Below are 15614 nucleotides of genomic sequence, written 5' to 3'. Positions count from 1 at the left end.
ACAAAAAAAATACTTGTATACATAGAGATACAGACTAAACAAAACATTAGAATTCCAATAATTATTATCTCATAAGATACATCTGCTACGGTTGGGGATCGAACGGGATCAAAAACTGGCTGCACTTTAAGGTTGGCATGAGAGAGATGGTGATATGAAAATATCGGCAGAGAAAAGGAAGGATATACGGTGATTTGTGATAGCAAGATGACCCAGTACAGCACGCGACGGCGCGCGTTCAAGCAATGCAAGACCACACTTGGATGCACACCCCCGACGGAATAAGGATGAACCACAATAGAAAGTAAAGTCTATTTTATCGATAGAAATGTAAGGAATTAAACCAATTATGATGCAGGTACTATGAACCTACTAGAATTATAAGCTTAAAAAATCATGTCGTGCTTACCAGAACATCTTAAAAATTATGTCCAAAATAGACATCTATTTATTTATGAAGTAAATATGTTATTAAAAAGAGCACAACTAGAACTTTAAATGACAAAACTTCATGGTGCTGCACTGCGCTCATTTCAATGAGAGGTGTTAGTATCCAGAGATTACATTGGTTGCAAACTCCTTCAAACCAAAACACCTTGATTGGCAAGTTTAGACAAATCTGTGGTGCAGATTTAATTACTACTTAAACGCATTTTCGGATAGGAACGTGACAAACCTCCTAGCTAATTCTAATTGCTAACGTAAAATAAAAATATACCATTTCGTAAAACTATAAGTATTGACTTTTTACAATAATTAATGAAGGCATTACATCATATGATGATTAAAGTAATATTATAAAAACATATTATGTAAACCATTACAGAGTAAAATGACTATATTGTGGTTATAATGACGTGTTTTTGATAAACAACTGAAATATTCATTGAAAGTTTTGAGATGATTATACATAAACTTGTGTGGTCATAATAAATAACAATACATTAATTTTCTTGTACAATAATAACATGATATTCCTTTTTTATGACATGATCACAGAATAACATAATATCGATACAAATATTTGACTGCACTGATATGTTTTAAATCATGTACTGTGTCAAATCCACCACATTTCCTTTCCCACCAATAGTTGGCCAAGAAATTTGATAACGGAAATTCAGACCACAGCCCTTGGTGTACCGATCGTAGTAAATTTGATACTTTCTGTGCGTTCTACTTCTCCATGAATAGACGAGATTAATAGAGATGTTTTGGGGACACCTTTCAACCACACTTAATAACAAGGCACTATAAAAAAGTTATTGGCTATTGACATTACATTCAATATTTTTTATACAGTTACGCTGTAAATAAAGTGATTATTTAAATATCGAACCTACTTTTAAAATTACAATACTGCAGGTCACAATTTTCTGTACTACATCTTTTTTTACTTCTTTATTAAAATTTTCGCTTATATTTAGTCATGCAAAATTGGCTTCAGGAGTTTATAACCTGGTAGATGTGAGAGCGGGAAAGCATACAAAATGAAAAAGATAATTATGGGTAATTCTCGCTAGAAATTTTAAAAGATTTCTTAATATAGGAATCACATCTGACCTAAAAAGATACTTAACATCTCCGATTCACAACATAACTACTACCAACAATTATAACGATCAAAATGATTTATCGATCAACCATAATATTATTTCCTATATAAACATTGCAATTGCAGCTAAAAAAACAGCCCACGCGAAGTACAAAAACTCATATGATCTCACGGTGTCGTCGCGTTGTTTTGCACTTGATACCTACGGTAACACAATACGCTTAGATACCAGTTAGTCGACAGGTCCAAAAGGAGAAACACGCTCGTATGTGTACACAACAAAACCTGTTTATAACCCATTACCGTCACACGACACACAAAACAAGGAACTATCGTAATCTGGATCATTTCAACGGGCACACGCGACATTTGTATTCCAATTTCGTAACCCATGTGAGATTTTAATTCAAAAGCTGGGAAACAGCCATTACTCAGACACAGTGATGATCTTGTGTGAACATTTTTTGATATTATTTATAGTAATCTCAGTGCATTCACATCATAATTCTACTGCATATGTAAATTTTACAGTCTATACAAGTTTTTAAAAACAAAATCCAGTCTTGTACAATGGAACCAGTATTAAACCGGTTGTAAATAGTTCTATCTTCAAATTTAACCTTTGCAGAGTTCAGTACCATTTAGAACGGCATGGTGACTGTAAGCGAAACATTTAATACATAGAATGCTCCTTTTTATAAGGATAAATCTTGAATGTAGCAGTCTTGTATCCTTTAAGGAAAAATCGCGATGGAAAACGTCGAGGATGACAAATAAGTCATTGAATTACACATACTTTATGTCTTATAAGTAGACAAATAGTCCAGATAGTTGTATTGTAGATCGTTCGATTCGTTCTATGTAAATCGCATTCCTTCACAGTCATGGAAATGTGGACTTCGTGTATATCTATGGTAGTATAGCGGATTATGAAGCAACTGTAACGCATTATTGGCGAGTTGCCCCCGATATTGCATTTGGATTTGCAAAACACGAGGGTATATCCATATCGAGTACTTTCACTTGTATCTTTTCTTTTTGGTTCATTGATAAATAATGCGCCTGCACCACTGCCTTTGGTCAGAAATCTCGTAAAGGCAACAAAAAATATATTATTAAAGAAATCCACGGAGTTGGAAGCAACTTGAATTTACTATGGCGAAACAATTTTTTTTTTATCACGATACGTTCTATATTATAAAACCTATCGTCTTGAAATTATTAGCTTTTTTTGTATTGTATTATATTAGCCTATAATGTCCCAATGTTGGCAAAGGCCTCATCGAGATCCTTTCATGAATTGCAATCCTGCGCTGCAGTGAACCAGATTTTTAAATGAGTCCAGTTAATCCCGCCATCGCTTCTTTGGTTTATTATATGCTTACTTTTAAATATTTTTTCCGTGATATTTTCTACAATCAAGTATTGGTACTTATGAATAAGTGCTTATTATTTAACAGCTGTTAGAAATTAATAAAACTTCGTAACTTATGTAGGCGTCATTGAAGGTTTCATTCTTTACGATATGGAAGTTACAACTAACTTATCGCTATTGCCAGCATTCTATAACTCGATTGGAAATCAAAATTGTTTATAATTATAGTTGGGAAACTTTATATTGCATCATTGTTCTCAATTTCTAAAGTCCCTTCATTTCTGTGGACTAATTATTGCCTTTTACCATTATTATGCTACAAGAGGCACTTGCAAGTTTTAATTAGAACATGAATCTTCACTTTCATTTTTCTCTAGCTCCCGCTTATTTAAATTGACCCAAACAAAATGCCACACTGCTATTCTAAACAAATTGATACACAAAGATACATAGAAACAAGGTTCATTTACCGTGCCTACATTGAACATGACTTGCGATTTAGCTAATAGTGAGGACGTGACACCCTTCACAAAGCAAGTATATAAACAAGAGATTAACATATTACACAAATTTCACGGGAATAATGAAATCAGATTGTCAAACGCGTTTGTGAGGACGGTGAATGAAAATGAATGTAGGTGGGTTATTGCTTTAAGTATGTTTCCGAATTGCGTGTAAAAGGCTTGCTTCGATGTCGCTTTGGTTGTTCCGCTTCCCACGCGTTATATTATGCACTTTTAAAAACATTCGAAAACATTGTATTTTATATGATTTAGTATGTAGACTAGTCATTTATAAAATTAAGGTGTATGCAACATAAATCTGGTTACCACTTCCGTCTGTGTAGAGAGGAAAATGAATTTTGTGATTACTGTTTGTGATTATTGTTTGTGATTACTTAGATTAGAAAATAAAATAAAAGTAAGCTCTATAAAGTGATGGGTTTACGAATGACAAACACATTACGAACATATTGTGTACATTGACTTGATACAACTTTCTCTACTACTAATCTTTCAAATACTATTCAAATTCTCAACGCTTCGTGCAAATAAATCAGTCTTTAGCTAAGCCGTGGCGAAGCTTTACGAGAGCTGCGCATGAGTAATACAATAGCCAGTCATCGAACAGGTCAAAAGTAGCGAATGCATGATTGATGATGCCAATTTCCTATTGATCGCTATAATGGTATCAAGTGGAGTTGGCGTAAGTAGATCGGTTTTAAATTATAAAATATATAACGGAAGTTACTAGTTTGTTCCTTAAACTATTAGCGATATTAAATACGTCGTGATATCTTTGAAGATGGAATATCGTGGAGCGATTTCTATCTAATGGCTTTCTCCCACAATGTTTTTCATTATTACCTTCAAGAAGTTAATTTACTGTTAACATTTTTTTTAAATATGCAAAATAAGGAAATATGTCTGAAACAAGAAACAAAGCTGTCACGTTGATCAGTTAAATGGCTACTTATGCATCCTCATTCCTGTTATATTTAAAATGCAGGGAATTGAATGACCATTTCCTGGGCTTAAGTTATGCATTCCATTGCTGAATGATAAATAAATATTTTAATACTATATTATTTATTTACGGTAACTATGATGACTATCGCTTAGAACTTGTAATAGAGCAGGATAAAGATGTTCAAGTATTTAATTTATTAGGTAATAATAAATAGTTCTCAAGACCGCTATGATATGTGACACGATCGCTACTAAGTCAACTCTACATGTACTAAAATATTTGTCTATTGGCTATTACAGCATTTTAGCTAGTAAAACAAAGTCTAAAAGAAATGATAAAGAAATATTCTAATCCACGACGTAATTAATTCAAGTATCCCAACAGTCATTGCTTATAAACCATGTAGAGTCAACAAACTCTTTATTGTAGCGCAAGGACAACGGACATTGCGACAAACTTAACGCACAATTACAAATGACGATATGTTTGAACTCTATCGATTGTTTATTCAAATCGATTTTAATTGGATACAGCCCAGATGGCAACGCTAGTTAGACAACACAACTTTTTTTGTACATGCCAATATGGTGTTATTGAAGGCCATTCCAATGCCTGAGGCAAAAACTGGCGCAGCATAAATTTTACTGTGATTGCTAAGTATTGGCGTTGTCGATTATACGTTTTAGATTAACCACCGCACGATGTGGTTGAATTTATGACGATTAGAGTATATTAATGTTACTGGCACGGAGGTAGGAAAATATCGACAATTATCCATTATAATAATTCTTTACGTTCATATTTCAAGCCTGTTTAGTTTAATAGCAGCGTGCTATAAAATCGATTGTAATGTCTTGGATTGAATTCTTAATTAAAAATATATTTGAGCTTTGTTCTGCAAGAAACCTAAGTTTTACGAGATTAGAATTAGTAACGATATGGAGCTTTTAGCAAATAGGGCACAAATAAACTCGGCTAATGGTAATTTCACCCTGCCCAACCCTTTTGGGAACTAGGTGAGCTTATATGTGTACTTACAACAGTAATTGCAAAATTTAAATAAGTGATGATCTAATCACTTTCAAGTAGAACTATCAATAAAATTTCGACTACACTTTTCGCACACAATACAATGCTGTCAAACTTTAGGTGATCGACGAATTGCAGTCACTTCAACATGAATCGAGAGAATATGATGACTAGGTTGTACGCTTTCACTTCTGATTAATGGCTCTTTGATTCAAAACATATTTTGAAAAAGTTTTCGCGCATACATATCGGCGCTAAAAGTAAATAGAAAGTCACTCCACACAATGCGCGTTGTAAATTTACCGATAATGTCAATATATTTAAAAATACTTACTACTTTTATAACAAATTAATGTAAGATTACGGCGATAAAACGAGAAATAAGAAAGTAAACTGAAAGTTATCTCGAACTTAACAATGAGTAGCACAAACATTATTGTCATGATTATGAAAAATAGACTTGTTTGAAGATCGGACGATGATAAAATGAAGATATTGACGCCTACGTTCTGTTATGTTCGGCAATCGAAAGTAATTATGTTGTTAAGTGAAACGAAATTTACAAGAAGGTTATAGTGATGAATAATCTTCCGAGTTCTATATTTTGTATCATATTGCAGACAGTGAGAAAATATACACAACCATAACAAATTTTAACATTCACGCCATTGATAATTCGTCTTAGGGAGCTTTGTTAGCTGTTATTTAAATATTAGTTCCAGTAGGTGGTAGCTATTACTCGTGCAATCAAATCTTAACTCTACTCGATTTAGTCTTGCTAAGAAAGTCCTAGTACTTACCCTCATGGATAGTAAGCTCTTTATGAGCGTGTCTCATGGTATGCAATTTACTTACTATTTTTTAAAAATAATAATTATAGGTTGGCAAACTCCTGCGGGTTATGGTAAAACGAGTCGTATTTTTTATTCTTTACTACGTATTATCGCGGCTTCGTTCGCATAAAAAGACTTTCTCTTTACAAAATTTCGTAAAACACTGTAGGACGCAAGCATTAGCTACTTAAAATCTAATTAAGAAAATATTTCCAATGGAAGCAAATAATCGGGATAAAAAGTAGTCTATATGTTAATCCAGGACAGGGGCTGCCAAATTTCATTGAAATCCGATAAGTAATTTCTGATATAAATTTTGAAGTAATTTACTTCCATTTTCACAAACTTTCACATTTATAAAATTTGTAAGATAAGATTATTAAGAGGTTTTTAACACTAAGTAGTTGCATATGTCACCCTCATTGTATATATAAAAGGAACTTTACTCATTAACAAGAGCAGCGTTGGAAAAGCACTCGGCTTTACCATTGGATCTCAAGTCTCCACGGTGCTAGTAAAACTAAACTAAATTATATCTGTATATACATATATTGTCGTCATATATGTACATAGAGTATCATGGGCATCGCCAAGATTAATTTTAAGCAGGTGCATCAGCATCTAGGCACTATACCTACTACATAATATCATTAGGTTTTTTTTTTCAAATTCAAATCGCGCGGGTTTTCGATAATTATCGCGCGGGTTTTTGATAATGTTTTTGAAAAAACATAGGTTCTCATTTTTGCAGATTCATTCAGTGACATGTGTTTTATGATTTATTTTTAGGCAGGGGGTGTACGTGCACCTACTTGCACCCCCTCCCGGCGCCAATGATGAGTGTTATAGATGGTGTTATAAGCGGATAATGGATATAGTATGTATATGTATGTATGTATTTGCAGCCTAAGTTCAGAAATTAATAAACAAGGATGTCGTAACCTTTAAAAATCGAATTATCCTTACAAGCATTTACCGTTCGCCAACGTTATTTTTTCTGTTCATGAAATCATTATTTCCTTATATCGTTTCTGATACCTATAATAAAGATGATAAAGAAATAAAAATAGCGACTCTACCACGCATTTTTAACCTCTTTGGTTGCAAAAATTGAAAAAATGCATAATATATTATGAAAAAACACAGTCTCAAAACATTATATATCTTTAAAAGTATGTTAATTATAAGTCGACGCATTTAGAAGCGCCAAAAAATCAAGGTAGAATCAAATACGAACATTATATTAATGAGTTCTGTAATTATTGAGTAATCAGAGTAATTCCCATAATGGTTTTAGTTACGTGCGGCTGCTTCTTAAAAATAACTGAAACCGACAATTTAAAGGCGACATCCGTATAAATGGCGATCCGACTTTAACAGCAGTATATAATTTAAACACCCAAGTGTTATAGTTATAATCCATTAAACTGCGAGTGTTTGTAAATGTTTACCTACAGCCCGGGGCTAGTGGGATGTATCAAAACATATTACGAAAGGCGTTACGAAAAATGTAGAGATCACTGCACAATCCTCTATAGAAGGCATGATTATGTGAACAATGCAATACATGCCATTAATCCAATACTTGGTTATATCATAGTGTTAAAACTGGAGTTACAAGGTAAACTAAGCCCTATGAAGGTGAAAAGAATTTAGAAGATTCGCGACGGTTAAATTGAACGAGGGCAATTTAATTAAACGGGTAAAATATTAACTCCCTTTTTATGAAATTCGCCGCGCCTTTCCCAAATGGATAGTTAGAGATACCAAAGATGAACATGCCACATTGTTGATTAGTGTTCGCAACATGTTCTCTTTACAAATCGTAATTACTTGGGTAAGTTGACACACCTGGCAACGTGCCAGAGGTCTCCGACCGACCTCATAGACACTGCGTAAAGGTGCAATGTACTAGAATCCACTATTTACTATTTGACCAGAAATTTTAAAAATAGTAATTGTATCGCAACAAAAGGTCAGCGTAATTGTCTCGACTGGCGAGGGGTACTAATAATGTTTCGTGAGTTGATGCTCTGTCCTACTCTACTTACCATAAGGTTCAGTGGTAAGTAGGGTGAAATTAGCGTGTCCAAAAAATAGTCGTTTCGAACAGTAAACAAAAATATGAGTTGCGATTCGAAAAATATATTTCGAGTTTTCCAACGTCAGAATTTGTATCCGATATTTCTATATGCTCTTCATTTTACCCCGGGATGGAAATAAACAGATAGTATTGGTAGAAACACTAGTTGCACCTCTGACTATCGCTCTAGCGATATAGACCTGAGTTAACAGAATAAATTAACAGTTCAATATTTAAAATTATTTATAAGTAGCGACTGCTGGCAAAATATTCTCATAAAAAAGAACTTTAATTAAACTTTATAAAAAATGAAAGGGAATATTCTCATATTTTCTTATAAAACTAAAATTAAGTTAGTAAAGTCGAACACCAAATGTTGGTTCGTGTATCGTTACGGCACAAATGGTATGGCTGTTGAAATTAATAGGCTTTTGGGCTTAACAATACGAAATGAACACTCGTGTTATATAACACGCTTAATAATTAGAATTGTAATAGCTGACGATAGTATTTTTGTTTCTCACGGGAAAATAATATTCAGAACACCTTTTTAGGAAGTGATACAAGCCGGTAATGCACATCTTGGAAAGGTGAACGCAGCACATTACAGACGCTTGATTATAGTTATTAAGTTAAACTCTTTCGTCTAGTCATTTATGTATGATCATTAATCATCATATTCAATTTGATTCGTCTCCTTTTATTTTAAAATGAGACTTCGTCAAGTATTTCTGTAATTTGTTCCTTGTTTTAAAGTTTTTTTAGGCTTGCAGTAAGCCGCTTTAAACACGAAAACAAAAGATACACGACCTTAACTCGGCTCGTGGTGTTATTAAAGTTAATAATCACCGTAGAACAATGAGTGCTATTCCCGACTGACCCAAACGCTATAGGACCTAAGTCGCACCGTTTTATTTGGTCATGATTTGACTGATGACGTAATGTGACCTATTGCGCGTGCATATTGACTGACCATAGGCACCACGCGATAAAACACCGGCTGGCCATATCTGATTTGATCACCTTATGGAGAATGGGAACAATGTTGATTGGTATGTAATGTTAACTTCGTATAAACGTTAAACGTAGACTTCTATCAATCTTTATGAAAAGATTTAAGATTAAGAGAAGACCTATTTGACCATAAAAATTTTACGTAATTATTTTAGGTATCTTAGACTTCATCTGTATGATTTTGTTTGCGTCATATAACCAGAACATAGGTTTTTATGTAGGCAGTGTGAGGCAAAAAACTACGCCAGTGGGTGTGTAAAATTTTATAAAATATGACGTTGTTGTGAATGAAAGTAGAGATAGATACGATTTATCTTTGTGTCTCAAACTTAAGAATTTATATTTTACCGTATATCACGCGAACGGTGAGCCAGCACAACTATTAAAGTTTGCCTGTTAGGTATTTCTTAGAAATATATGTCTGAGCGATAAAAGTCGCTAGTCGCTACTCGCTTCTTATATTGTAATAGGTAATGTTGTTTTAAATTGTATACAATATGTATGTAATGTATATAGATATTTACAAATAATACTTATACGTCGATTATCAGCAAAGCAGCGAGATATAATAGATATACTATATTCTACAATCAATGCCACAGTGCATCGCGACGCGTAGATGATTTATTCGTATAGGTTTTAAAAACCTCAAACTATTAATACATTAAAACACAACGCCTGCATCTTAACACCTATAGCGGCTCTTGATTGATAGTCTCTGATCGGTTGCAAAACGAGTTTTGTGCTAATAATAAAAACTTGGGTACACACATATCACAGGAATGCTAAGCAGTAAGCAGGTATCGATTAGATACTGTAAATACGTTGGTGGAAAACAGGTGGTAAACATTATGACATTCATAGATTTCCTCAAACGAATACACAATATGATCATCACTTTTGACATGTGAATTTCACAGTCCTATAAAACATAATAAAAAGATGGAATATAACATTCAATCATTGTTTAGTCTAGTCTTTACGTAATTTTTAATATGGGATAAATAATAATAGGACAGTTGTGAAGCTTACACTTTACGCTATAAAGATTGTTAAATTGTAATAAATTTTGTTTGATAGACGAAATCAATCAACAATAACAGTGTCTTTATAATTATAAATTAAAACTGGTATTATTTTACAATTTTGAATAATGGCGCCGAATGGGATGAGTTTGTGCGAAATAAAAAAATATTAAATGATCGAATTAACTTTAAAAAAAACTCACCATCGTATATCTCCATGTCGATATCAGCCAAAAAAAATGAAAAGTTTCTAAAATAAATCGTTTCTATGACGACGCATGACAGCAAAACTCTCATCATCAGATTTTCATTGGATGTCAAAATTCAATGTCAAGTTTTTCAAGTCAACCATAGTTTCGAAAATTTTCTAAGTTATTTCTAGTCTATGAAATTATTGATTTCATTTAGATTTACTTGAATCCATGTCAATATTTATACTTTCTGAAAGATAGTTCGAAAAATTATGTGATAAATATTTTTTTATAAAAATTACAATTATTAAGCCAAAAATTATAACATTATATCAATAATCGACTAAACTTGCATTATAAGAGTGACGTGTTAAATAGTGCTTGCCCTTTATAAAAAAAATAAAATAATCTGTGAAATAAAACGTCGACGCGGTTGACGTGCTGTATGGTCATCCAATTTTATTTCGTTCTTTTTGTGTTATTGCAAATAAAATTTGCCTTTTAGTTCTATAAATTAGTAAATAAAAACAATCTACAGAATAATCAACAATGGGTTTAACAATATCAAGTGTTTTCACACGGCTTTTCGGAAAAAAACAAATGCGTATCCTTATGGGTAAGACATGACAGCTCATCGGTTGTAGATTGCGTAGAATTCTTATATGTTATCAGATTGGTTTTTATTTTACAACTTGTAATTCTAATATGGCATATGTGTGACTTTCCTTTCAGTCGGACTTGATGCCGCTGGAAAAACTACCATACTTTACAAACTAAAGCTGGGAGAAATTGTAACTACAATACCAACTATCGGCTTCAATGTAGAAACTGTTGAGTACAAAAACATCAGTTTTACGGTGTGGGACGTCGGCGGTCAGGACAAGATCAGGCCGCTTTGGCGCCATTATTACCAGAACACGCAAGGATTAATCTTCGTGGTGGACTCCAGCGACACAAAGAGAATAGCAGAAGCCGAAAACGAACTGGCAAACATGGTTTGTTTCATTACAATTTTAAAGTTTCCTTTTCCTTTAATTCAAATTACTGACTATACAATATTTCCTATATTGCAATTATGTCATGTTCAAACATTGTCTTAAACGATTACAGTTAAAAGAAGATGAGCTGAGGGATGCAGTTATCTTAGTATTTGCCAACAAACAAGACATGCCAAATGCTATGACTGCAGCTGAACTTACGAATGCCCTAAACTTAAACAACCTGAAGAATCGTCGCGTAAGTCATTATCACTTATTCATTTCAGCATGTTATGTTGTACAGGTTTAATGAATCTTTTTTTTTTCTTTAACAGTGGTACATTCAAGCTACATGCGCAACACAGGGGCAGGGTCTCTATGAAGGCTTAGATTGGCTTTCCAACGAACTAGCGAAGAAGTGAGTTGTGGGAAAACAGCCAGTAACAGGGAACAAACAATTTAAAACATATTCCCTATGCAGACAACATCTATGTAAATGTTGTTCCATGTATTGAGCCCAAAAGACTATGAGACATCATAATGTAATTAAATACATGTTATTTTCATATTTATTATGCTAAAGGCTTAAATTCAAAATCCACAGCCTGTGCTGAAGGTTTTGAATAGTGTAAAAAATGCCACAGATATGTTGTAATATTCCATTTACTGTTTGGTGTAAATTGTGTATTTTGATCACCAATTATATTTAAAAAGGAGCAACTATAGCCTTTGTATGTTTTATTGGTAATTACAAGTTATGTAATTTTATAATTAAATCACAGATGGTAGCACAGTGGCAAAACTAGAAAATCTCCTACTGTAAAAAAATAGATAAGATTGCAGAGTGGAAGTTGTGTAATACATTTCCAATTTTTTATATGACCATTCTGTGGTATAGTTATTTTAATCATGGTAAATAGGCAATTTACTTTTAACAAGTTTTAAGTGTAATTGAATTATTCCAAAAACGAGAAATTGCATTTACTAAGCACAATAGAATGTCAGATTCTATATTACATGCTTGTTTTGCATGTGATAGTGACAATAAATAGTTCATCTGCTTTGATTTATTCAATGTACTGTAATCAATTCATTATTGATTGCCTTTAGAGATATATATTTAAAAGTAATTTAAATTTTTTGTCTAGTTTATAAGTTAGTATTTAAACTTTTGTATTTGTGTTAAATCTATTATGAAATTACTTCTAATTGATAAAATTTAACCCTGTTCACTAATTTTGGTATGTTTCAGTGTGAAGGTTGCAAAACCAACACCATCTTGTATCTTTGTTTCTTCCATCAGCTCATTTTAATGTAATTCGATTGGTATATTCCAAATGAAAGTGATATTTGATGAGGTTTTGGCATTGTGTTGTAAATAATGTTAAATGTGTCATCTGCCAAAAAAATATTTAAAGTCTTGTGTGGTCATGTTGTATGCTTTAAATATAATATTTCATGCTTTGCAGACATATTAAAGTATAATATAATAGTGGCAAATAAAGTTTAGGTGTAAATAAAAATGGTTTTTATTAGAGTACCCACTTTATTTTTAGTTGATTTTATCTATTATTTACAATCAAAGAATATTAGAGATAAGTGTAAGTGTTAATGTTCTTTGTTGTTATCTGTGATAAAACTATTGATGATTCCATTTTGCTTTTCGTTTTTCAACAAAACTCGATATTCCTTCTTGTCCATCTTTAGTATTGATATTATCAACCATTACTTCCTGTCCTAATTCATAGGCCTTGAACAAATCAAGGTTGATTTGCTTGTAAAAGAATTGTTTTCCTAATGCAATAACATTTCGACTTTTTAGATTAATTTTTTGTGTTATTTTTTCTACTTCTTTGTCTAATTCATTTGCTGGCACTACTTTTGTGACTAGACCGCTTTCGTAAGCTTGCTGTGCTGATAATGGTTCACCTGAAACATGGTAAGGGAGTACATGCATAATTTAAGTATTGACACCTAAATAAACATTTCAGAATATATAATTAAATTCTTTTATTGTTCAAGAAAAATAAATACTGAACTAGTGTCCTTTTTAAATACTTTGGTATGTTTTTTTTTTAAATATGATCATTAAATACCTGTAAGAAGCATATACATGGCCCGAGATTTTGGCACGGATCTACCCACAGCTATGCCAGGTGTTGAGCAGAATATACCAAAGTTTGCCCTAAAATGGAATATTTATTAAATAATTATATATTTGAAACGTTATTTTGGCAGGTATTTAGTATGTTTTGAAGATTTTACCCAGGTGTTGAGAATTTGCTGGTATCAGAACATACAATCATATCACAAGTTGCGACTAGTTGACATCCTGCTGCTGTGGCAAATCCATTTACCTTTAATACAAATATCAACATCAAACAAGTTAAAAAAAAATTATGCAATATGCTTTTTATAACTAAAATTACATAAATATTTCATACATTAATTCTGGTCTTTCTCAATTATTACTCCATAATTCATACAGATAAGACATTAAACACCTTACATGTGTTCATTACATTGTTATAGATATGAAATGGATGTGGCTTGGATATCAAATACCTGTCAAGCCCCACCATGTTTGATGCAAGCATTTCATAATAGTACCAATAATATTAGTGCTTAGTTCTTAGCAGCTCTGATTGCTTATTTGACTGTAATTACTGTACTGTTTACTGCATGTGCCAATTACAATGATCATCATCAGTCACAGAATGGTCTTTGCTGAACATGAGTCTCTCCCAAAGATTACAAGATTGGCCTATTGGATGCGGCCACAATTCGAATTAGCAAGCATAGTGTCAGTCTTCCAACCACAAAGTGGTCAAATGACTTAATAAAGGTCACTGGAGATTGCTCAATGCGGGCCACTAATTACAATATCTAAAATTAAATATGTAGTTCATCACACAATTAATAGTGTTGTAGCTTATACTGATCCTCTGATATCTCCTGTTTATTTACAAGCATGGAATGAATATTATTTACCTTGGCTATTACAGGAACAGGACTTAATACAATAGACTTCATTAACTCAGTTGCTTTGCTGAATATAAGTTTATGTTGCTCGACTTCCCCACTACACTAAAACAATATGAATAGTAAAATTTAAAGTATGGAGTAGTTGAGTATAACCATCCTAAGGTCATCAATGTAGTCTGGATTCAAGTATATGCTTCATACTCCAATTTGTGATTGTTGCAAATTATTTGGGCTTAATAAAAAATATTTTTTATATTACAATTAAATTATTTATATATATGTCATATGTTAAGGAAGATTCTTGCGCTGCTTTTTCACAGCGATAACACCTTCAGAAGACGGCGTTAGATCTATGAAGATTGAAAAGGTGTTTGGAAAGACTTAGAATAAAACAGAAATTAAGTTTGGGTATGTAAATCCTAAATACTTACAAATTCTTTTAAATTATGCCCTGCAGAGAACACATTCCCCTTAGCTGAGAGCACTATGACCCTCAAAGATATATCATCTTTATTTGTGTTGATAGCTTCTATGAGATTGTTCATCATTTCCAATGATAATGAATTCCTGTAAATATTGACTATAAGATGACAACTAAGTATTTATAAACCACAAGCAAATCATATTTATTCATCTTAATATGATTCTGAAATAATTCAGTAATATTATTTGTTTTTACTAACTTTGTTTTCTCATGATGTAAAGTAATTTCCCGGGTTCCATTACTCTCATTTGTAACAATATATTCATTGTGGATACAGCGATTTACTACGAGGTATGACCTCTTAAAGTATTGCTGAAAATAAAATCATTTCATTTAATATGTTTTTATAGTAATTGACTGAATAATACGTAGACAATAGTGTGCATTCTTACCTGCAGAGATTTAAACATTTTAGTTTTCCGTATGTAATATTCTTTGATCAGTATGCTTAATTTTAAGGTTATGTATGAGATCTTGTTATAAAATATAAGTTATCAGTAGTTATCTTAGAATTATTTAATTTTTTTTTTATTTTCAGTAAGCATCATTATCAAATATCAAAACATCTTTATCACAAAAATAGAAATGTCATT

The 15614-nt window shown here is 32.4% G+C and overlaps 3 protein-coding genes across 8 annotated transcripts in view; 1 reads left to right on the top strand and 2 right to left on the bottom strand.

Moving 5' to 3' along the window:
- LOC115455853 (uncharacterized protein PF11_0213) overlaps positions 1 to 10706 on the bottom strand; it is a 34094-nt gene extending 23388 nt beyond the window's left edge. For 3 of the 5 annotated variants that reach the window (XM_030184602.2, XM_030184605.2, XM_030184606.2), the window contains exon 1: positions 10588 to 10706. In XM_030184602.2, coding sequence (XP_030040462.1) covers positions 10588 to 10684 — 97 coding nt within the window. In that variant the 5' untranslated portion in view covers positions 10685 to 10706. The remainder of the gene's footprint in view (positions 1 to 10587) is intronic. The other 2 variants (XM_030184610.2, XM_030184611.2) reach the window with 1 other exon arrangement.
- A 261-nt stretch (positions 10707 to 10967) lies between these two features.
- LOC115455858 (ADP-ribosylation factor 2) lies at positions 10968 to 12380 on the top strand. The gene is made up of 4 exons (XM_030184620.2): positions 10968 to 11191; positions 11308 to 11570; positions 11686 to 11811; positions 11888 to 12380. The coding sequence occupies exons 1-4, from the start codon at positions 11125 to 11127 to the stop codon at positions 11972 to 11974; spliced, it is 543 nt and encodes a 180-aa protein (XP_030040480.1). The 5' UTR covers positions 10968 to 11124; the 3' UTR covers positions 11975 to 12380.
- Positions 12381 to 13078: 698 nt separating this feature from the next.
- LOC115455857 (enoyl-CoA hydratase domain-containing protein 3, mitochondrial) lies at positions 13079 to 15603 on the bottom strand. Of its 2 annotated transcripts, none has more exons than XM_030184619.2 (7): positions 15414 to 15603; positions 15221 to 15333; positions 14969 to 15117; positions 14544 to 14639; positions 13818 to 13909; positions 13649 to 13737; positions 13079 to 13481 (listed from the first exon to the last, which is right to left on the bottom strand). In XM_030184619.2, exons 2-7 carry the CDS (start codon positions 15285 to 15287, stop codon positions 13192 to 13194), a joined length of 783 nt encoding a protein of 260 aa, XP_030040479.1. In that variant the 5' UTR covers positions 15288 to 15333; positions 15414 to 15603; the 3' UTR covers positions 13079 to 13191. The 2 variants fall into 2 exon arrangements, with proteins under 2 accessions (XP_030040479.1, XP_030040478.1); XM_030184618.2 differs by having other exon boundaries at positions 14969 to 15104; positions 15414 to 15602.
- Between the last annotated feature and the right edge of the window lie 11 nt (positions 15604 to 15614).

This window comes from Manduca sexta, chromosome 10, assembly GCF_014839805.1.
Source record: "Manduca sexta isolate Smith_Timp_Sample1 chromosome 10, JHU_Msex_v1.0, whole genome shotgun sequence".
NCBI lineage: Eukaryota > Metazoa > Arthropoda > Insecta > Lepidoptera > Sphingidae > Manduca > Manduca sexta.
Note: the sequence above shows the minus strand (reverse complement) of the source record. Positions and strands in the feature narration are given on the sequence as shown.

Bases quoted from the DNA above. Each gene is read 5' to 3' on its own strand.
- LOC115455858 (XM_030184620.2), top strand. From the start codon at position 11,125: ATGGGTTTAACAATATCAAGTGTTTTCACACGGCTTTTCGGAAAAAAA. The intron at 11,192-11,307 runs GTAAGACATGAC...CTTTCCTTTCAG, and splicing joins ACAAATGCGTATCCTTATGG to TCGGACTTGATGCCGCTGGA. The intron at 11,571-11,685 runs GTTTGTTTCATT...AAACGATTACAG, and splicing joins AAAACGAACTGGCAAACATG to TTAAAAGAAGATGAGCTGAG.
- LOC115455857 (XM_030184618.2), bottom strand. The intron at 15,105-15,220 runs GTTAGTAAAAAC...CAATATTTACAG, and splicing joins TTACATCATGAGAAAACAAA to GAATTCATTATCATTGGAAA. The intron at 13,910-14,543 runs GTAAATAATATT...TTTGTATTAAAG, and splicing joins CTGTTCCTGTAATAGCCAAG to GTAAATGGATTTGCCACAGC.